The following is a 23,778-nucleotide window of genomic DNA, read 5'->3' on the forward strand; positions in this document are numbered from 1 at the left end:
CTGTACCCTCCCTTTGCAACCCTAAGTGAACCACATTACTTTTCAAGAATCCTGAGGCGCTAATTTTGTTTACGTACAGTCCCATGGAGATTCTGATCAAATCTTGTAGAATGTCCATTTCACACTTGAGTTGTTCACCAACTTTGAAGAACAGACAAGCATTAGAAAATGAACACACACAATAAACTCTGCATGAGAGGAGAAACAAAAGTTTACCACATCATAATACATAGTAATAATAAATAATAAATACATCCATCTGAAAGATTAAGACACCATTGGGCAGCCCAAGGCAGAGAGAGAGAGAGAGGGAGCAGAGAGAGAGGGAGCAGAGAGAGAGAGAGAGAGAGAGAGAGAGAGAGAAACTGACAAGAAGTACTAGTCCTTACATGGGTGTTACGGCTTCACCATCTCACCACCTGGCTGCTGTAGTCCTCTGTGGTGGCTACACCTCCCACCTCCTCCCCTTCCACCCCCTCTATCTCCCTCTCCTCCTCCTCCCTCCTGGCTTTGGAGATAGGGGCTCTGTGCTGGTGTAGCCGCTGCCTCTCCTCCTGCCTCTCCTGCCTCCTCCTCACCCTCTGCTCCCGGTGCTGTGTCTGGTGGCTGTACTGGTACCTCCGGAGGAACAGCTCCTTGGCATACTCGTACAGCTCCACGTCCAGGGCGTTGAGCCCCTCGATGCGCCGCCGCAGAGCCCCCTCCCCCACCCCCACGCTGGCCGCCCGCGTGCTGTTGATCTGCGTGAAAGCCTGGATGAAGCGCAGGCCGAACGTCCGCTCAAACAGGTACTGCGTCTTGCGCTGGAACTCGGTCAGGCCGTAGAAGGCCATGTTGCGGAGGTTGTTCTTGGCACTGGCTAGTAGGACGCGGCCGCGCTCCCGTTCGGCGCCGGCGGTGAAGGTGGAGACGTTGTAGCAGCCCACCAGGCTGAGGTCGGCCAGCATGCGGACCTGCCGGTTGTTGGCCAGGTTGGAAGGGCAGTCCATGAAGTTGGTCAGCGTGACCCCGGTCCAGTCGTCGCCACTGTAGCAGGCGGGCAGTTCGTCCTGGGTGGGAGAGCGGCCGTCACACATGTGCAGGGCTGTCTTCCAGGTGGCGCCGCGCTGCACGTGCTTCCACTCGCTCAGGTAGCGGGAGACAGGGTCCCTCAGCATGGTGATGTAGTAGAAGTTCCTGCAGCAGCAAAGACAGAAAGAGACATTAGTTTCAATATTTGCTTCCTTTCCATGTCTCCTTTCCTTATCTTATTTCCTCCGTGCTCTCCAATCTGTAATGACAGAACTGGGAAGTGGGAGAAGTGGGAGAGTTAGAGAGAGTGAGACTGGCACACGTCTTTCACTTTCCCTCCCTCTATCTAACACTCACTGATGAGAAAGAGAGTGGCAATGAGCTATAATTATTTGACCATGTGAGAGAGAAAAAAGGTGGAAATGGGGCGATGAAAAGAGTGAAGAAAATATAATATTTCTCACATTTAAAAATAGCCAGCATTAGAAGTCTGATAACTCTCTCTCCTAACAGTGATCCTAATGAGCTGAGAGCACAGTGGGCTATCTCATTTTTAATACTGAATAAGAGATATTTCTCATCTTATTGCTAGGCCTCCCTAGCTCCTGAATATGCATACCCCGGTACCTTCCTTTCACTACATAACAAATAGCCTTTTTCATTGCGCTCTACTGTACTTTTTCGGAAGATTATCAATTTATCGAACATCCAATCCCTAGAGGATTTTTCCTAAATCAATAAAGGGAATATAGGCTAAAGATGAGAGTGTAGTCAGAGAGATCCCCTTCTATGTATATAGAATCACTTCTAACACAGATCAACCCGCACTGCAGTATTTTCTACATTATCCCGTAGTCAAATAAAGTAAAGGAAACGTTTCGGGCACTGGAAAAAATAGTAGCCCCCCCTTGACAGGTAGTGACGGGAGTTTGAGAATTGAGATCAAGACTAAAACCTTGAAAGCTGCAGCTACATGGAGTCAGACTGTGTCAAACGTAGAGCGCTGCTTGTTTCCACTTCCAGATTCCTAACGGCGAGCTGCTAGAGATTTATGAGGAGCGGGTAGGAAAAGAGTAGAGACCGTCAGAGGAAACAAAGCATCACAAAGCATTCACTTGTACATTCTGAATCAGATGGGAATACTTGATGGAGAAGGAACATACACTTTGTAAGATAGATGCCATAGTCAACACTGAATTGCTAACATTTTGCCTGAACAGAAACTGAATTGCTTACATTTTGCCTGAACAGAAACTGAATTGCTTACATTTTGCCTGAACATAAACTGAGTTGCTTACATTTTGCCTGAACATAAACTGAGTTGCTAACATTTTGCCTGAACATAAACTGAGTTGCTAACATTTTGCCTGAACATAAACTGAGTTGCTTACATTTTGCCTGAACAGAAACTGAGTTGCTTACATTTTGCCTGAACATAAACTGAGTTGCTTACATTTTGCCTGAACAGAAACTGAGTTGCTTACATTTTGCCTGAACATAAACTGAATTGCTAACATTTTGCCTGAACAGAAACTGAATTGCTTGAACAGGATTTTCTCAACGGTGAGCAATAGCGTTGAGTAGTCAGAGTACAGTATGTCAGATGTTGTCTCTATACTGATGAACAAATATTGATTTCTACCAAACCTCTTAGGGGTAATTAAGGAAAGTGAAATGTCAGTCTGCAACACTGAAGTGGTAATAATGGCTCTGTGACTGTCATTTAAAGAACCATCTGACTGTTGACCTTTTGGTGCAGGGGACACACACACACCACCCTCAAAGGTAATTAGGAGATTATTGTCAGGTGGCAGACTACTATCGACCGAGATTTTAATGTGTCAGCATAAATAGATCCTAACAAAGTTTTTTCTCATGACACACATGCGCGAGCGTGCGCACACACACACACACACACACACACACAGACTCACACACACACACACACGCACACACTGACTCACATACACGCACAGACTCACACACACACACACACACGCACACACACACTCCAAGCCGTATTGGATGTCCGACCACGGCACAGGCTGTAAATGAATTAAACTGGCAGCTTTGATACACTAAGTGTGGGGAGAGATGGACACACACACCCAGAGCTGTACAGAGAGATGGACACACACTCCCACAGCTGTACAGAGAGATGGAGAACACACTCCCACAGCTGTACAGAGAGATGGACACACACTCCCACAGCTGTACAGAGAGATGGACACACACTCCCACAGCTGTACAGAGAGATGGAGAACACACTCCCACAGCTGTACAGAGAGATGGACACACACCCACAGCTGTACAGAGAGATGGACACACACTCCCACAGCTGTACAGAGAGATGGACACACACTCCCAGAGCTGTACAGAGAGATGGACACACACTCCCACAGCTGTACAAAGAGATGGACACACACACCCACAGCTGTACAGAGAGATGGACACACACACCCACAGCTGTACAGAGAGATGGACACACACTCCCACAGCTGTACAGAGAGATGGACACACACCCACAGCTGTACAGAGAGATGGACACACACTCCCACAGCTGTACAGAGAGATGGACACACACTCCCAGAGCTGTACAGAGAGATGGACACACACTCCCACAGCTGTACAGAGAGATGGACACACACACCCACAGCTGTACAGAGAGATGGACACACACACCCACAGCTGTACAGAGAGATGGACACACACTCCCACAGCTGTACAGAGAGATGGACACACACTCCCACAGCTGTACAGAGAGATGGACACACACTCCCATAGCTGTACAGAGAGATGGACACACACTCCCAGAGCTGTACAGAGAGATGGACACACACTCCCAGAGCTGTACAGAGAGATGGACACACACTCCCAGAGCTGTACAGAGAGATGGACACACACACCCAGAGCTGTACAGAGAGTTGGACACACACACCCAGAGCTGTACAGAGAGATGGACACACACTCCCAGAGCTGTACAGAGAGATGGACACACACTCCCAGAGCTGTACAGAGAGATGGACACACACTCCCAGAGCTGTACAGAGAGATGGAGAACACACTCCCAGAGCTGTACAGAGAGATGGACACACACACCCAGAGCTGTACAGAGAGATGGACACACACTCCCAGAGCTGTACAGAGAGATGGACACACACTCCCACAGCTGTACAGAGAGATGGACACACACTCCCACAGCTGTACAGAGAGATGGACACACACTCCCAGAGCTGTACAGAGAGATGGACACACTCCCACAGCTGTACAGAGAGATGGACACACACACCCACAGCTGTACAGAGAGATGGACACACACACCCACAGCTGTACAGAGAGATGGACACACACTCCCACAGCTGTACAGAGAGATGGACACACACTCCCACAGCTGTACAGAGAGATGGACACACACTCCCAGAGCTGTACAGAGAGATGGACACACACTCCCAGAGCTGTACAGAGAGATGGACACACACTCCCAGAGCTGTACAGAGAGATGGACACACACTCCCAGAGCTGTACAGAGAGATGGACACACACTCCCAGAGCTGTACAGAGAGATGGACACACACTCCCAGAGCTGTACAGAGAGATGGACACACACTCCCAGAGCTGTACAGAGAGATGGACACACACTCCCAGAGCTGTACAGAGAGATGGAGAACACACTCCCAGAGCTGTACAGAGAAATGGACACACACACCCAGAGCTGTACAGAGAGATGGACACACACTCCCACAGCTGTACAGAGAGATGGAGAACACACTCCCACAGCTGTGCAGAGAGATGGAGAACACACTCCCACAGCTGTGCAGAGAGATGGACACACACTCCCAGAGCTGTGCAGAGAGATGGAGAACACACTCCCACAGCTGTACAGAGAGATGGAGAACACACTCCCACAGCTGTGCAGAGAGATGGAGAACACACTCCCAGAGCTGTACAGGGAGATGGACACACACTCCCACAGCTGTACAGAGAGATGGACACACACTCCCACAGCTGTACAGAGAGATGGAGAACACACTCCCACAGCTGTACAGAGAGATGGACACACACTACCCCAGCTGTACAGAGAGATGGAGAACACACTCCCACAGCTGTGCAGAGAGATGGAGAACACACTCCCACAGCTGTGCAGAGAGATGGAGAACACACTCCCACAGCTGTACAGAGAGATGGAGAACACACTCCCACAGCTGTGCAGAGAGATGGAGAACACACTCCCACAGCTGTGCAGAGAGATGGAGAACACACTCCCACAGCTGTACAGAGAGATGGAGAACACACTCCCACAGCTGTACAGAGAGATGGACACACACTCCCACAGCTGTGCAGAGAGATGGAGAACACACTCCCAGAGCTGTACAGAGAGATGGAGAACACACTCCCACAGCTGTACAGAGAGATGGACACACACTCCCACAGCTGTGCAGAGAGATGGAGAACACACTCCCACAGCTGTACAGAGAGATGGAGAACACACTCCCACAGCTGTGCAGAGAGATGGAGAACACACTCCCACAGCTGTACAGAGAGATGGAGAACACACTCCCACAGCTGTACAGAGAGATGGACACACACTCCCACAGCTGTGCAGAGATGGAGAACACACTCCCAGAGCTGTACAGAGATGGAGAACACACTCCCACAGCTGTGCAGAGAGATGGACACACACTCCCACAGCTGTACAGAGAGATGGACACTCCCACAGCTGTACAGAGAGATGGACACTCCCACAGCTGCTGCCTACACAGTGTTTCTGGGAAGAGGGCCTTTTAGACCTCCATTACCTACAGATGTAGGACCTTTATTTGATCACTCTTTTGTAGCTGAGCATCTTCGTGCACTGCAGGAAATGCAGATGAGCTTCATGATTTGCATAAATTCACTGAAAACCCACAGTTCTACTAAGAGTATTTCACTTTTCATGTTACTCCATTTTGACTAGCTAATAGCCTAACCACTGTTCAAGCAACATTATGGACTAAACATTCAAATCCTGTTGCTGCAGGATTATTTTGCTGTGACAATACTATTTATTTAACGAGGCAAGTCAGTTATGAACAAATTCTTATTTACAATGACAGCCTAGGAACAGTGGGTTAACTGCCTTGCTCAGGGGCAGAACGACAGCGTTTTAACCTGTCATTGTAATTGTCTTGGGCGAAGATCATATTCTGTAACAGGATGGATGTTGACTTACAGACTGGCTACACTCCATGCATTTACATATATACTGAACCAAAATATAAACGCAACATGTAAAGTGTTGGTCCCATGTTTCATGAGCGGAAATAACAGATCTCAGACATTTTCCATTCGCACAGAAAGCTTATTTGTCTCACATTTTGTGCACAAATTTGTTTACATTCCGGTTAGTAAGCATTTCTCCTTTGCCAAGATAATCCATCCACTTGACAGGTGTGGCATATAATGAAGCTGATTAAACAGCATGATCATTACACAGGTGCACCTTGTGCTGGGGGACAATAAAAGGCCACTCTAAAATGTGCAGTTTAGTCACACAACACAATGCCACAGATGTCTCAAGTTTTGCGGGAGTGTGCAATTGGCATGCCTACTGCAGGAATGTCCACCAGAGCTGTTGCCAGAGAATTGAATGTTCATTTCTCTACCAAAAGCCACCTCCAATGTCGTTTTAGAGAATTTGGCAGTACATCCAACCGGCCTCACAACCGCAGACCACGGGTAACCACGCTAGCACAGGACCTTCACATCCGGCTTCTTCACCTATGGGATCATCTGAGACCAGCCCCCCGGACAGCTGATAAAACAAAGCCCTTCTGATTGGCTGGGCCTGGCTCCCCAGTGGGTGGTCATGTGAAATCCACAGATTAGGGCCTAATGAATTGATTTCAATTGACTGATTTCCTTGTATGAACTGTAACTCAGTTACATTGTTGAAATTGTTGCATGTTGCGTTTATATTTTTGTTCATTATACTTGTTTCATTTCTACAGCACAGAAAGAACTCCAGTCACTTGAAGCAGACCAGAGCCTGAGGGCTTGTTTTACCGTGTTAGCGCCAGTCATCTTTAAAAGGGGATGAAATCGAAATAAAACAAGCTGAAAATGTGAAACTCCAAAACTATTTACCGCCAAATCGTATATACTCTGTGTGCTCATACATGTATTATGATCCCTTATCAATGACACTCAAACAATGCTTAGGGTCCATCATATTTTTGATCAAAATTCTTTCTTTTTTTATCACAGAAAATCTGGTGAGTTTATGTCAAATGGTTTTATATTTTTGTATGTACATAAAGTGTAATATCGGGATGCAAACTCAAAATGCAATACATTTCAACTCTATATCTGACATGGTGCAGGTGTCTTTTTTTGAAGCCCATAACCACGTGTGTATAATTTTCTTTCAAAGAAGATTTGTTTTAAGACTACCAAGAAACACTGTGTGACCCTTATTCAGCGCAGTGCAGTAAAAGGTTAAATGCTGCAGGTAGATGAACAGCTCTAGCTTACCGTCCTCAAACCGGTACTTTAACCCTGACATTAGATGACCGTCTACACTGCAACTCCCTCCCACTGTTTAAACAGCTGTTGCGGGTTGCTACTCCTCTAATGAATATCTGTGATTTCTACTGGGTTTCCATAATGTAATGCGACAGCTCGGATTCTATTAGTGTGCCTGGAGGACTGATCCTGTCTGATGACTTCATAGAGAAACAAACTACTATTCGCACAGAGCTCAATCAGAGAAGCAGGTAAATACATTTGATTGATTGATTGATTGATTGATTGATTGACTGAAATTAGCACGGCTACTCTCTGTGTTGCTCCACAAAATCCCTGATTAACTTCAATTCAAGTTGTGTTACAACAAGGAATATGAACATGTAGTATAAGAAGCCCGAAATAACTTAATATTTATAACCATGAAGTCACTATTTATTGAGATAAAATATCAAACCAAGCAATATAGGGAAAGTAAGTAAATGAGTAACAACGTAATTCACTAATACATAATCATTTTCATTCAGAAGAACACCCCTCCTCATCTTCTGGCATGGTCAATGCAATGGCTGTGTCTAAAATGCCACCCTATTCCATGTAGTGCACTTATTTTGACAAAAGTAGTGGATTGTATAGGGAATAGGGTGCCATTTGGGATGCATCTGACCCAGTGGCAGAGAGAGGCCTCTATCCACCCTAATAAGATGAGTGCCTCTCAATCATTCATAACTGACCATTTCAACACTCTGAGCACTCTGGACAAGCAATCAATACTGCCCTGCCAGGACTCCCAGTGTCTGTCTGATGGATGGTTGAATAAAGATAATTGGTCAAAGATTAAAATATAAAAAAATGGGCGAAGTTGGCTTATGGCATTTAACACGGCTGGAGTTGTATCCACTGGCCTTCAGTAAGCTATACACTGTCTGCAGTGTCTGCTGACCTTTTAGACACATTTCTCTGGTTCAGACATGTCTGAGGGGAACAGAGGGTGTTATGGGTACTCAGACCCAAGATAGTCGGGAAGATACTTGGACACAAACTCATATGATTAAAAAATATATAACTCTAAGAAAACAGTATGCTGCTATATCAAAGCACTCAATGACTAACATAAATGAATGGATGGGACACTTAAAACAGGAGCAATAGTTGTTGAAACACCTTGTATTCCCATAGACCTAGAATTCTATTTCTATGTCTATTTCTATGCCCCTCTTATGGCCTGATCTCCAAGTCTCCTTCATCTGCAGTGCCGACAGCCTCTCATTGATTTCCCGGAGTGTGTGGGGTGAACTTTACGCTCTTGCTGTCTCCCCCTTGCCTCCCCTCACCTCCACCTCGCTTGTTTAGGCTTTAAAGGAACTCACGCCGTAGAGGAAATGAGGAACATGGGATCAATATTAGCCAAGACAATTCTCATTCATTACTATTAAGGAAACACACTGGCTTGATGAGGTGGAATTGAGTCACTTACTGGAAAATGGCTAAAATCAAATACAGTTTTATTTGTCACATGCTTCATAAACAACAGGTGTAGACTGACAGTGAAGTACTTACTTGCGGGCCCTTCCCATCAAAGGAGAGATTATTTTTTTATAATAAAAAAGAACAACAAGAGGAATAAATACACAATGTCGATGCACAGGGGTAATTGAGGTAGATATGTACATATAGGTAGGGCTAAAGTGACTAGGCAACAGGATTGATAGTAGCAGCAGTGCATGTAATGAGTCAAAAGAGTTAGTTGAAAAAGGGTCAATACAGATAGTGCGGGTAGCTATTTGGGCAACTATTTAGCGGTCTTATGGCTTGGGGTTAGAAGCTATTCAGGGTCCTGCTGGTTCCAGACTTCATGCACTGGTACCACTTGACGTGCGGTAGCAGAGAGAACAGTCTATGACTTGGGTGGCTGGAGTCTTTGACAATGTTTAGGGCCTTTCTCTGGCACCACCTGGTATAGAGGTCCTGGATGGCAGGGAGCTTGGCCCCAGTGATGTACTGGGTCGTACGCAATTCCCTCTGTAGTGCCTTGTGGTTGGATGCCAAGCAGTTGCCATACCAAGCGGTGATGCAGGCTAGCTCGGTGATGCAGGCTAGCCAGTTAGCCTGGAGCTAGCCTCGAGCTAGGCCCATCTCTGGGCTAGCCGAAGAAATTCATCAGATAATTCCTGGGCTTCAATACCTCTTTTGCCAATTAGCCTGGACCCTTTGCTGCCGACACGGAGCCCCGCCGATCCATCACGACTGGTCTACCGATGTAACCGTCCCAGGGGGATGGCTTAGCCTCTTAGCCTCCAGGCTTAGCCTCGAGCTAGGCCCATCTCCCGACTAGCCGAAGAAATCCATCAGATAAGAGTATGGCTTAAGGCTAAGCCTGGTCACCATAGCAACACCCACCCGTAGCACGCGCTCCAGCAGGTATACTGCACTGATCATCCCCAAAGCCAACACTTCCTTTGGCCGCCTTTCCTTCCAGTTCCAAAATCTCTGAAGCTGGATTCTTATATCTCCCTCTCTAAATTTAAGCTGCTAGGGAGTCCTCAATGTAGGTCTCCATAGCCTTGGTCTCCGGAACCGGAAGAGAGTACAGTCGTCCCCGGGGTGGAGTGGTGCCTGGGAAAAGATCATTCCCATAGTCATATGGTTGGTGCGGCGGCAGCGAAGTGGCCCGGGCCTTACTGAACACCTCCCGGAGGTCCTGGTACTCCACGGGAATGGCGGAGAGGTCCGGAGCAACTTCCGAGGCCCCAGGAAGACGTCCCGGGGCAGGCTGCGCTGACTTCAGGCAATGGGCATGGCAGAACGGGCTCCAGCCCGCCCATGATGGCACCGGCAGACCAGTCAATGAGGGGATTGTGTCGCTGGAGCCAGGAGAATCCCAATACCACGGGAACCTGAGGAGACTTAATGAGCAGGAAATGGATCATCTCGCTGTGGTTCCCTGACACACGAAAGTTGATGGGGGTGGTATTATGGGTAACCCGGCCTACAGAGCGCCCGTCCAGTGCTCTAACGTCCATGGGAAAGGAGAGGGGCTGTACCCCAGAACCTGAGACCATCCTACCCACCTCGTGCCTGGCGACAGCACCCAGCTGGGGAATAGCGAAGCAGGTTTGGGAGGCACAGCATTCCCAGCCAAACCGGATTTTTGTGCCTGACTCAGTCCACTCGGCGGTCCTGGAGTGGGCCCACTCCTCCAGGCTTGCCTGCCACCTGGGCTCCCAGCGGACCCTGGCTTATTGTGCAACAATGCTTTTGGTGGCCTACCATGGTTCCTGCCCTCTCCGCATTTGTCGCCGCTTGCATGGTCTGTGCACTGAATAAGACTCATCGGCAAGCTCCGGCTGGTCTCCTCCAACCTCTGCCTGTCCCTCACCGTCCCTGGTCCCACATCTCCCTAGACTTTGTCATGGGTCTCCCCCCATCTGATGGCAACACCGCCATCCTGACCGTTGTGGATCGGTTTTCCAAAGCCGCATACTTCATTCTTCTCCCCAAGCTACCCTCTGCCAAAGAGACGGCCCAGCTCATGGTGCAGCATGTCTTCCGGATCCATAGACTGCACGTTGACATGGTCTCCGCCCGGGGTCCTCAGTTCTCGTCCCTGTTCTGGAAGGCATTCTGCACATTCATTGGGTCGTAGGCCAGCCTGTCCTCCGGGTTCCACCCCCAGTCCAAAGGCCAGTCGGTGCGAGCCAACCAAGACCAAGAGACAACTCTGCACTGCCTGGTCTCCGCCAAACCCTACCACCTGGAGCCAGCAACTTGTGTGGGTCGAATACGCCCACAACACCCTTCCCTGCTCTGCCATGGGTCTATCACCTTTTGAGTGTTCCCTGGGGTATCAGCCCGCTCTTCCCTGAGCAGGAAGAAGAGGTCGGCATACCTTCTGCCCAGATGTTTGTCCGCCGCTGTCGTCGTATCTGGAGGAGAGCCCGGTCGGCCCTTCTCAAGACCACCTCCAGGTATCGACGACAAACGGATCGCCACCGAACCCCGGCTTCCGTACCCTTCACATACATCCCACCTTTCATGTGTCCAGAGTTAAACCCATGTCTCCTGTTTCCTGTTTCCGCCACCTGGCGCCCAGGTAGGACACCAGGTGGCGCCTCTAGAGGGGGGTGGGGTACTGTCACACCCTGATCTGTTTCACCTGTCTTTGTGCTTGTCTCCCCCTCCAGGTGTCGCCCATCTTCCCCATTATCCCCTGTGTATTTATACCTGTGTTCTTTGTTTGTCTGTTGCCAGTTTCTTTTGTTCGTGAAACCTACCAGCGTTTGTTCCCCTGCCCCTGCCTGTTTCTTGCTCCTGTTTTATAATTCTTCCCGGGTTTTGACCATTCTGTCTACCCTGACCCTGAGACTGCCTGCCGTTCTGTACCTTACCCCACCTTACTGGATTATTGACCCCTGCCTGCCCTGATCTGTATTGTCCTGTATTGACGCTTCGCTTATTTGATGGCTTGTCAAAGGTCGTAGCCGAATTGCTTATAAGCTTCCGGATTAGAGTCCTGCTCCTTGAATGTGGCAGCTCCATGGGTTCTGGTTGGGATATGTACGTATGGTCACTGTGGGGACAGTGTTGTTGATACACTTATTAATGAAGCCAGTGACCAATGTGATAAACTCCTCAATGTTATTAGATGAATCCCGGAACATATTCCAGTCTGTGCTAGCGGAACAGTCCTATAGCTTAGCATCCGCTTCATCGGACCACTTCCGTATTGAGCGCATCACTGGTACTTCATGTTTGAATTTTTACTTGTAAGCAGGAATCAGGAGGATAGAGTTTTGGTCAGATTTGCCAATGGGAGGGTGGGGGAGAGCCTTGTATGAGTTTATGTGTGTGGAGTAAAGGTGATGTAGAGTTTTGTTGCATTTAGTTGTACAGGTGATATGCTGGTACAAATTAAGTAAAACTAATTTCTGTTTCCCTGCATTAAAATCACCAGCCATGAGAAGCACCGCTGTATGTACTGTATGTACATTTTCCTGTTTGCTTATGGCCCTATACAGCTCATTGAGTGCAGTTTTAGTGCCATTGTGGTGGAAAATAGATATAGAAAAATATAGATGAAAAATCTTGGTAAATAGTATAGTCTGCAGATTATCATGAGGTATTCTAACTCAGGCAAACAAAAAGTTGAGACTTCCTTAACATTAAAGATCATGCACCAGCTGTTGTTAACAAAGAGACACACTGTCATGTGTTAGTTGTGCAGAGGTGAGAACGGAGGCAGGCGCAGGACACAGAACTGAGTAAAATAACGAACTTTACTCTGGAAAAATAATCTGCAAAAATAAATCCACGCAGGGATCACAAACCCTAACACAACAGACTAACACAGAACCGGGAACAATCACGCACAAAACATAATGAGAACCAGAGGGTTAAATATGGAAATAATAATAATGCAATGGGAACCAGGTGTGTACAATCAAGACATCACAAATGGAAAAAGAAACGTGGATCGGTGGCAGCTAGAAAGCAAGTGACGACGACCGCCGAACGCCGCCCGAACAAGGAGAGGCGCCAACTTTGACGGAAGTCGTGACACACACTCCTTCCTATTTTGTCTTACCTGAGGCTATCGACCGGTCTTGACGATGCATGGAAAAACCAGCGAGATGTACAGTGCATTCGGAATGTGTTCAGACCCCTTGACTTTTTCCACATTTTGTTACAGCCTTATTCTAAAATGTATTAAATCGTTTTTTCCCTCATTAATCTACACACAACACCCCATAATGACAAAGCAAAAACAAGTTCTTATACATTTTTGCAAATGTATAAAAACAAAGGAAATATCACATTTAAATATGTATTAGGAAAGGAAAGGGGATACCTAGCCAGTTGTACAACTGAATGTATTCAACTGAAATGTGTCTTCCGCATTTAACCCCTCTGAATCAGAGAGGTGCGGACCCTTTACTCAGTACTTTGTTGAAGCACCTTGGGCAGTGATTACAGCCTCGAGTCTTCTTGGGTATGATGCTACATGCTTGGCACACCTGTATCTGGGGAGATTCTTCCATTCTTCTCTGCAGATCCTCTCAAGCTCTGTCAGGTTGGATGGGGAGCGTCGCTGCACAGCTTTTCTCAGGTCTCTCCAGAGATGTTCGATTGGGTTCAAGTCCGCGCTCTGGCTCGGCCACTCAAGGACATTCAGAGACTTGTCCCAACTAGTCTCCCAGTCCCTGCCATTGAAAACAATCCCCACAGCATGATGCTGCCACCACTATGCTTCACCGAAGGGATGGTGCCAGGTTTCCTCCAGATGTGACGCTTGGCACTCAGGCCAAAGAGTTCAATCTTGGTGTCATCAGTCCAGAGAATCTTGTTTATCATGGTCTGAGAGTCCTTTAGATGCCTTTTGTCAAACTCCAAGCGGGCTGTTATGTGCCTTTTACTGAGGAATGGCTTCCGCTTGGCCACTCAACCATAAAGGCCTGATTGGTGGAGTGCTGCAGAGATGATTGTAGAAAAAGTCAAGGGGTCTGAATACTTTCCGAATGCACTATGTATTATCCATGTCCTTGTTCAGCCACGACTTCGAGAAACATAGAATATTACAGTTCTTCAGTTTGTTCTCTAGTGACTGTACGTTCGCCAACAGAACAGAGGGTAGAGGCGGTTTATTTGCTCGTCAACAATAATCTCGTCAGGATGGCAGCTCGTCTGCCTGTCTTGTGCTGTCGCTTCCTCTTTCGAGTCCCGGGGATTAGCAGCAAGTCCAGAGCTGTCGAATCATTGAATTGTCATCCATAAATTGTCATCCAAATCGAGGTTAGTGGTCACTGTTCTGTCCAGAAGCTGTTTTCGTTCCTAGGAAATTATGGCAAACACGTTGTGTACAAAAAAGTTACGATCAGCGTAACAAAACACTCAAAAAGCAGAATTGGTCAGGAGCCTGTAAAATGGCTGCTATCCACTGCAGCACCATCTCTTACTCTTCTGCTGTGTTGACTGTTTTAAGTCTGTGCACTAAGTCCCCCCATAGGAAGTTTGGCCAAACTGAGACTACTGTCTGTGATTCCAATCCAATGAGGTGAATAAGTCCATCAGACATTTTCATAAATCACGGTTGCCTGACCTGGTACTTGTGTACTAGCGTTCCTAACCTACCCTTACTTCTGCCATATTGTGTGATACTGGTAGATAAGAGGTTTGAAAGTTGTGGATGTTTCTACTTCACACTGAAGCTAGGGTGTTGATGATTCTTGGGGAGTGTACCACACAACCAGTGCAAATCCAATTCAAAGGTGTCACTAACACCACACTGAAGCTACATTCACCCACATAGGCTACACAAGCCGTACCATTTTCTATCATACACTTTCATATTCACAATAACCCAATCGGTTGTCCTATTCCCAAACTTAACACCCTCAAACACTCTCCAACACCTCTTTCTGGTGTGTGAATTAGCTTCCCTGCAGGAGACCCAGAGGGTGTGAGTTTGTGACCTGTTCCCCAGCCCCCCTGCAGGAGGTGGAATTTCCTGCTGGGAATGGAGGTTGTGTCCTTGAACCGTGCAGTTTCGTGTTTGTATCAAGCACGTTGTGATTGGTAGAGGCAGCAGGCCAACGGTGTTAGACAAGAAATAGAAAGATAGTGAGAGATGCGAATTAAAAAATATATATTATTTAACTAGGCAAATCAGTTAAGAACAAATGCTTATTTACAATGACGGCCTACCCCAGCCAAACCCGGACAACGCTGGGCCAATTGTGCTAAGGGACTCCCAATCATGGCTAGATATGATGCAGCCTGGACCAGGGACTGCATTGATGCCTCTAGCACTGAGATGCAGTTCCTTAGACCGCTATGCCACTCGGGAACCCAAAATGAAGACATATCAGAGCTAACCACTAACTAACTGATCACTAACTGGCAATTAACCATTCACCATGAACTATTAACCAACCAACCACTGGTAATGTTACTATACTTAGTGGCAGATTCATTCAATACTTACTGTAGGGGCCTGAAAGATTGTCAAAACAGGGAACTGAACATAAATCACATCGCCCTAAACATTTCTTTCCGAATATTAGAATGTCAGTATGGGAGTTATATTAGTGTGGGAAACGATCAGATGGGAGTTGGATCATCAGTGTGTCCATTGAGCCAGAGCCACGTGGAGCTGTGTGACTACTGCCAACAGCCAGACTGTGGGAGATATCTACTTAATGAACCCTCACTGAGAGAGAGAGAGAGAGAGAGAGAGAGAGAGAGAGAGAGAGAGAGAGAGAGAGAGAGAGAGAGAGAGAGAGAGAGAGAGAGAGAGAGAGACAGAGAGAGAGACAGAGAGAGAGACAGAGAGAGAGACAGAGAGAGAGAGAGAGAGAGAGAGAGAGAGAGAGAGAGAGAGAGAGAGAGAGAGAGAGAGAGAGAGAGAGAGAGAGAGAGAGAGAGAGAGAGAGGCAGTTACAACATTTTTAGAATAATGATTTGAGAAGAATAGGTAGAGAGGGACAGGGAGGGACAGAGACACAACGACACAACAAAGAGCTGGAGAAGTGACAAAAAAGAGGCAGGGAATGATACGGTAAGATGAAAAGAGCATAGATACTACATATACACAGCTCCTTCTTAGAGACTGCAGGGAGGACAACTCCACAGGAGTTGAAAGACCTGCCTGAGCTGTCTGTAGAGTAAGGTCAGATCCTAGAAATAGATTGAAACTCATTCCAGTTCTATGGGTCAGACTGACCTCCTGTCCATTCACACTCCCAGCACTGTCCCCGGCCCGTACAGCCAAATGTGGGAGTGAACAGATCCATTCACTCTAGTGTGAGATTGATTTTGTTAAATGACTGATTGCTGCTCAAGCCAGTTCCAGGATTGGAAGGTGTTGTTGGGGTAATTAACTTGTAATGACAAGAGCCCAGAGATCATCATGGTCAGGTAAAAAAAATGAACTAGCCCCAATTATGACAAGTGAGCTTACTAAGTCCTCACTGAGAATGTTTGATACAGAGCATCAAGTAACGTCAGAGCACTAGGCAGAATGGGACTGGTAGTGTATCTCTCTCAGTGTGTGAGTCCCAAATGTCATCCTATTCCCTAAAGGTCACTAGTTTTAACCAGAGCAATATGGGCCCTGGTCAAAAGTAGTGCACTATATAGGGATTAGAGTTACATTTGGGACAGAACCACTGTTTCTCTTCCTGAATGTATATGACTGTCACCATGTATTAGGGACCAATCAGATCACTTCTGCACTCTCTCCTGTTCGACGGCGTCTGTTCAACGGCATCTGTTCGACGGCGTGTATATAGTCTCTCTCCACAGATGAAGCGTGAATGATGATGCAACACTCATTTAAAGCAGGGAAAGATGCTACGTGCTAGCCAAGCATGAACAGCTGTGTGTAAAATCATTTTTTCCTTTAGAGATGCTGTGATAACTTAACACCAATCGTTTGGCTGATGTTGTTGGATTAAATAGAGTCGTGCATATTAATTGAGCAATTAGTTGACGTGACTGAACAGATAATAGAATACCTTCCTACAGTGCTCGCACGCGCACACACACACACACAGGCACATACCCACACACGCCCACGTGCCAACACACACACACACACACACAAATGCCCACACACTTACTGCACATCCACAGTACAACGTGCAGTCCATTACAAGCCCACGGGAGAATAGGCAGAAAAGGTATGTTACTCGATATGGCACAGATTCATTTCAGATTGAGTAGACAGAGAGAGAGAGAGAGAGAGAGAGAGAGAGAAAGAGAGAGAGAGAGAGAGAGAGAGAGAGAGAGAGAGAGAGAGAGAGAGAGAGAGAGAGAGAGAGAGAGAGAGAGAGAGAGAGAGAGAGAGAGAGAGAGAGAGAGAGAGAGAGAGAGAGAGAGGGCTAACTGTGGTTCTCTGATGGTCTCAGATCTGGGATGCTATTTCGGGAGCTACAGGAAAGCCCTAGGGATACTGGTGTAGAGACAGTGGAAAAAAATGAGACACCAAAGAATAATGGACTCTCCAGTGAGTTACTTGGACCACAATTTATTTCAGCCTTCCCTTTCCCCCCAGCACAGAGCAGCGCAAATTTCTCAATTGACAGAAACCTGCTTTTGTTGCAAAGACTTGTACATTTCCTAAAGATAAACTATACAAGTCAGGAGCACAGCAGCCTGTCAGGATTGTAGGAGTTAGCATGTCACCTTTCTCTCAGAAAGACCATGTACTGCTTACGGAACTACATATAGTAATACATGGAACCACAGCAATGGCCTACAGACACAGATGGCCAAACAGGTAATAATGCAACCACATGTCACTCATGAGCATGTCCTGATTGTTTCTCAGAAAATAACTTGGTATGGAGACTTGAAAACAGTCAAGTTATGTCACTATTTCAAATGACCTTATATTAGAGAAATTCAGAGTCAAACAAAAGTATTTTGAAATTCTTTGACACAGCCAATGGCATGCTACTACTCTAATACTCGAACCTGGAGTGTTAGTATTTACAGTAGCTTGACATGTTAATCTTAGCAGTTGTTTTCTTCTAAATAAGTCACTTCCAATCCTCTGGGTTGTCTTGGGTGAGCTACACACACACACACACACACACACACACACACACACACACACACACACACACACACACACACAGCTGTTACTGTAATACCACTCACACAGAATCTCTGTGGTGAAACCTGTGTACTCAAAACACTTCTTGATAAGACAGAAAAAGAGAGGGGAAAGGAACAAGTAGAAAGAACATGAAGAACAACAGGCTTGTATTCGGGACTTAAGTGACGTGCTGTACATACACACGAAGAACAACAGGCTTGTATTCGGGACTTTAGTGACGTGCTGTACATACACACGAAGAACAACAGGCTTGTATTCGGGACTTTAGTGACGTGCTGTACATACACACGAAGAACAACAGGCTTGTATTCGGGACTTTAGTGACGTGCTGTACATACACATGAAGAACATCAGGCTTGTATTCGGGACTTTAGTGACGTGCTGTACATACACATGAAGAACAGTAGGCTTGTATTCGGGACTTTAGTGACGTGCTGTACATACACACGAAGAACAACAGGCTTGTATTCGGGACTTTAGTGACGTGCTGTACATACACACGAAGAACAACAGGCTTGTATTCGGGACTTTAGTGACGTGCTGTACATACACATGAAGAACAACAGGCTTGTATTCGGGACTTTAGTGACGTGCTATACATACACATGAAGAACAACAGGCTTGTATTCGGGACTTTAGTGACGTGCTATACATACACATGAAGAACAACAGGCTTGTATTCGGGACTTTAGTGACGTGCTATACATACACATGAAGAACAACAGGCTTGTATTCGGGACTTTAGTGACGTGCTGTACATACACATGAAGAACAGCAGGCTTGTATTCGGGACTTTAGTGACGTGCTGTACATACACATGAAGAACAACAGGCTTGTATTCAGGACTTTAGTGACGTGCTGTACATACACATGAAGAACATCAGGCTTGTATTCGGGACTTTAGTGACGTGCTGTACATACACATGAAGAACATCAGGCTTGTATTCGGGACTTTAGTGACGTGCTGTACATACACATGAAGAACAACAGGCTTGTGTATAAATCGGGATCTGCTCCTTAATCTGCCTCCAGATGATAAAAGGATGTAATCTCTAATCTCCCGTAAAGGAGTGTGGAGATTACTACTATCCTCTGAATACCTCTGCAGAATGCATGATATTACATTACAATGGAATATATTACGTTCTGATTAGGGACTGATACATTTTTGTAATATGATCCTAACCAACGACACATTGGTTTTTTGAAAGACTTCCCAGGCAATTGCTGGGAGAAAGTGTTGCTGACACAAGACTTTATTAACGCATATGATCAATTGACCAACTTCTATGGGAAATAATAACTGAATGGACCTTTGGTCTAGTTCAGGGTTTCCCAAACTCGGTCCTGGGGCCTCCCCTGGGTGCAGGTTCTGTTTTTTGCCCTAGCACTACACAGCTGATTCAAATAACCAACTCTTCATCAGGCTTTGACTAATTGAATCAGCTGTGTCGTGCTGGAGAAAAACCCCAAACGTGCACCCCTGGGAGGCCCCAGGACTGAGTTTGGGAAGCCCTGGTCAGGTTAACTCCAGATCTATAGAAACTACACAGAGGGAACACACTAATGACAGAATTACCTTATACCAACTTGGCTAATTAAGGTCAGAAATCATACCTCTCTCTCTCTCTCTATCCTTCTGCGAAGAAAAAACGGGTAAATGAGTGTCAGAACCGGGATGCTGTGTCTAATGATGTGTGAAGAGCATGCTCCGAGCTCTGTGTGCATGTGTGTGTGCGTGCGTGTGGCTGATCTACACAGAGTGTCTGGAACACACACATACCTCGGAGTGTGAGACATCTGCTGTACATGAATACACCTGGGGCTACACCTCCACTGATAATCACCTTCTGATCATATATTATCCGTTTTATTGACTTATTCTTATTCATTTTCGTCCTATCTGATGTGACTTCCTTGTTATATGTGTTTGTGAAATGGGTTGTAAATACAGTTAGAATTTCAATCTACCCTCTGAACTAACTGGGAGAGGAGCTTACATAAAACAGCCTTCTCTTCAGATGGGAATCTTGAGCTGAGAGATTTAACGGATGAGAAATTGACTTAAGTGCAGGACAAGATTAATGTCAGAAATTTGCCACCAGATGGGTTTTTTCTCATTTTCTCATGGTCTGCTTTGGGTCCCAGTGCCAGTGAAACGTGGAGGAGGAAGACAACGCTGAATCATCAGTGTACTGGATTTTGTGCACAAAACCCATATTATTAGACTACTAGGCTGCTGTGGGTCCTGGGTAGGATGTTTAATCTCTCCTCCTATAAAACAAAGCAAAATGTTAATAATATATTTGTCTATTCTAGTAGTGGTGTCTCTTTATGGAAGAAACACATTAGCCAATGTTCACAGGCTCTGAGTAAAAGCCGTGTCCGTCAGCCTCAGGGTTCATTTCCAATGAATTGAAGAAGAAAAAAATGTCAAAGATAATGTGCAGTTTTCCAGTTCATAGCCGGTGATTCAATGCAATTTGAATTTGATTGTTCTGAGATGGAATTGACTCCAGAACATGTAATTATGTTATCTTTATACTTGGGTGAGACAGTGAGGTTTGCCTCCTCTCTCTCTCTCTCTCTCTCTCTCTCTCTCTCTCTCTCTCTCTCTCTCTCTCTCTCTCTCTCTCTCTCTCTCTCTCTCTCTCTCTCTCTTTCCTACCATTGCAGCTGACCGTGCAAGAGCAGAAGTGACAAATGAAGCAGATTCTAAGGCTGGAGCAGTGTGTTTCTGCTGTGAGCAGCACGCCATGCTGGACTCTGTGGCACGGTGCTCTTATTAGTAATTGGCAATAACCTCACATGACTCACTGATGCGGTTGGTCAAGTGAAGGTAAATTATGTGGAAAGTAGGACGGAAGTCAAGAAGGGAGGGAGGGAGGGAGGGAGGGAGGGAGGGAGGGATTTTAGCATTAGGGAAGAGCCTAATCCTGATCATGTTGGTTAGGAACAGGAGATACATCCACATTCACCCACGGTGGGCGTTCCAACGAAAGTAGTCTGATGTGACAGGATCTGCTGGGATGGATGTGACCTTTCATGCGTTAGCCTGACTGAAGCGTCCCATGCTCTGGAGCTGCATGGGGACTGCCTGGAAATGCCAACGTTGTCAGAGCCCTGGCACCAGCCCTGACACAGCCTCGACCAGGGGAAACCAGATGATGGGGTGTCTGTGAGATGACCCGAGGGCAACAATAGACAGATGGCAGCTTTGGCTCCACTAAAGACCATCATGTCCCCATAGATGCTCCATGCTAGCCTATAGGCACGGAGACTCTCAGAGTGACAACCTCTCAATTTCCAATGTCAAGGCCCAGTGCAGTTAAAAACATGTTTTTCATGTGTTTTATATATTTCCCCACTATGAGGTTGGAATAATACTTTAAAATTTTGAAAATTATGATAGTGCCCTTTATAGTAAGAGCTGTTTGAAAAGGCCGCCTGAAATTTCAGTCTGTTTTGGTGGGATGGAATTTTGGCTTGCCTGACTTGCCTAGACCAATAAGAAAGAAAGTTCCAAACCTCTCTGCCCATAACAGCTTGTTTTCAGTTTTCCCCTCCCCACTCAGACGACACCCAGACAATCTTAGCAAATATCTTTGTTGAGAAATTGCTCTTTGCTAACAAGCTCTTTTTGTTTATATTTGACCATTAAAAAAATGTCTCAAATGAAGGTAATTAATTGCTACCCAGAAATGATTTGATATGCAGATGAAAATGACTGCATTGGAACTTTAACAAACCAGTGCCATGGTTTTAGTCTGTTTGATCTGTTTCATTTCCATGCTTATTCTTCTTATACAAGCAGATCATATTTCTGTAATACTTAAGTGCATTGTTACCAGATTTACTGTTTTAAGTTTTACTATCTCAGTCTTTATGGTCTTTTATAACACCCTCATAATCATTGATTATCTTTGAACTCTTGCTACCAATAAAAACCATGGGGATAATCTACAGTACTCTACTTGTATTATCCCTATGGTTACAGTACATCCTAAAGCTACAGTAAGAAGTATGGGATCAGGACCAACAAGAGGACAAATGCACCAACAAAAATACAAGATTAAATGATTGTAATGTCAAGCAGAACCCAAAAGTAAAAACGGAACAAGTTTTTCTTTTTTTAACTAGAAGTGTTTCAGCCTTTCTACCCCAGAATGGAATTACCCTGACATGGGTGCAGTTTATAATGTGTTTATAATGTGTTTATAACCATTTATAAAGGCGTCATGTACAGTAGCCCTCTGTGAGGATAACTACTGCCTGTTAAAGCCTTCAGAAAAGTGCAAATTCATTTTCAACAGGAACATGAGTGCAAGGGGGGAAATTGTTCATATCTTTAGTCAAGCTCCTTGTCTTCTATACGTTTAATCAAGCTTGTAGCACGCTCTATTCAGAAGAGAGGCTAATCATAGTCTTTTAATACAAACCATAACGATTTTAATCAGTGTTCATCCTGAGTTGGAACAAAAGCCTGCCCACTGCAGCCGCTGCGAGCCAGGGTTTTCCACCCTCTGCATGCTATTGTTCCTGTTATAGAAATGTAGTATAGGCTACAGTATTCTTTCAAACCTATCTGATCACTGGATTGAATTCTGTCAATGTACACTTGCATCTCACACTGTTTCTCCTGGCCACAAACAGTTTAGGCTCTACTGATTAGCTACAGGAACAAGAATCAAATTGAGACCCCTTACCGTCCGTTCCTCTGAGCATCCTTCTTGTCTTTCTTGTTCATCACTGCAGGCACGCAGTTAGTCAGCTCGGTCCAGTCCGCATGCAGACCACAACTCCAGCCAGTAGAGAACCTGGAGAAAAGCCAGGACTCCGCTTTGCCCGGGCGGTGACAGGTACATTTCTTCTGTCCGGGCATACAATCACACGGCTGTTCGAGGTGAATGTTTCGGACAAGGTGCCGTCCGAAAGTAGTCCCACCGGTCTTCTGGATGTGGAGGAACACTATAACGTCATCTCCTTTGATGTTGAAATCCACGTGTCGCTCAAGGTCTCGTTCAGTAAAATTGAATTTGGACAGAATTTTTGAGGAACCCTCCTCGTCCAGGCCATCTTGGTACGCGTAAATGTCGTCCCCCGAGTGATATTGGCGGAACATTCCACTCAACTTGTCCCCAGTTAGAAAACGACAAGAGTTACTGCCGGCTGGACAAATGTACTGATAGCCTATCATCAAGAAGACCACGGCCAGTATCGGAATCAAAATTAGTTTGTTTGATTTATCCTCCATTGTGCGTGGTGAAATAGTCATGCCATTGATAAAAGCGGTAACATAAAGTCTCCAGCCAAACCAAATGCTCCAACTCCTCGTGCACCCTGCTTCATCGTAGTCTAGATGGTTACAGTTGTCAAACTTGATGTCTCCTTTGGGGCGATGCACGTCTCTCTAGACAGGCAGCCGATGTATTTCCAGCAGCAAAATGTAATAATTAACTGTTCCCAACGCTGTGCCAATGTATCGTCTTCTATTGTCAGAAGCAAGGGAGACATTTGTGAAATTTGAAACGGAGACATACCCTATCCAGGGTAGTCTATCTCACGAGCGCGTAGCTGATTCAACATCTTCTTCTACACGGCTCTGTCCGGAGGCGGCGAGTGCAAGCTCACATAAGTGTATCACGCTG

At 46.0% G+C, this 23,778-nt stretch overlaps 1 protein-coding gene across 1 annotated transcript; it reads right to left on the reverse strand.

The window, feature by feature from the left end:
• Nucleotides 1-404: 404 nt before the first annotated feature.
• LOC120033224 (heparan-sulfate 6-O-sulfotransferase 3-B-like) lies at nt 405-23,384 on the reverse strand. Its single transcript, XM_038979506.1, has 2 exons — nt 22,837-23,384; nt 405-1,176 (listed from the first exon to the last, which is right to left on the reverse strand). The coding sequence occupies exons 1-2, from the start codon at nt 23,382-23,384 to the stop codon at nt 405-407; spliced, it is 1,320 nt and encodes a 439-aa protein (XP_038835434.1).
• Between the last annotated feature and the right edge of the window lie 394 nt (nt 23,385-23,778).

Source organism: Salvelinus namaycush, chromosome 40 (genome assembly GCF_016432855.1).
Source record: "Salvelinus namaycush isolate Seneca chromosome 40, SaNama_1.0, whole genome shotgun sequence".
NCBI classification, from domain to species: Eukaryota; Metazoa; Chordata; class Actinopteri; order Salmoniformes; family Salmonidae; genus Salvelinus; species Salvelinus namaycush.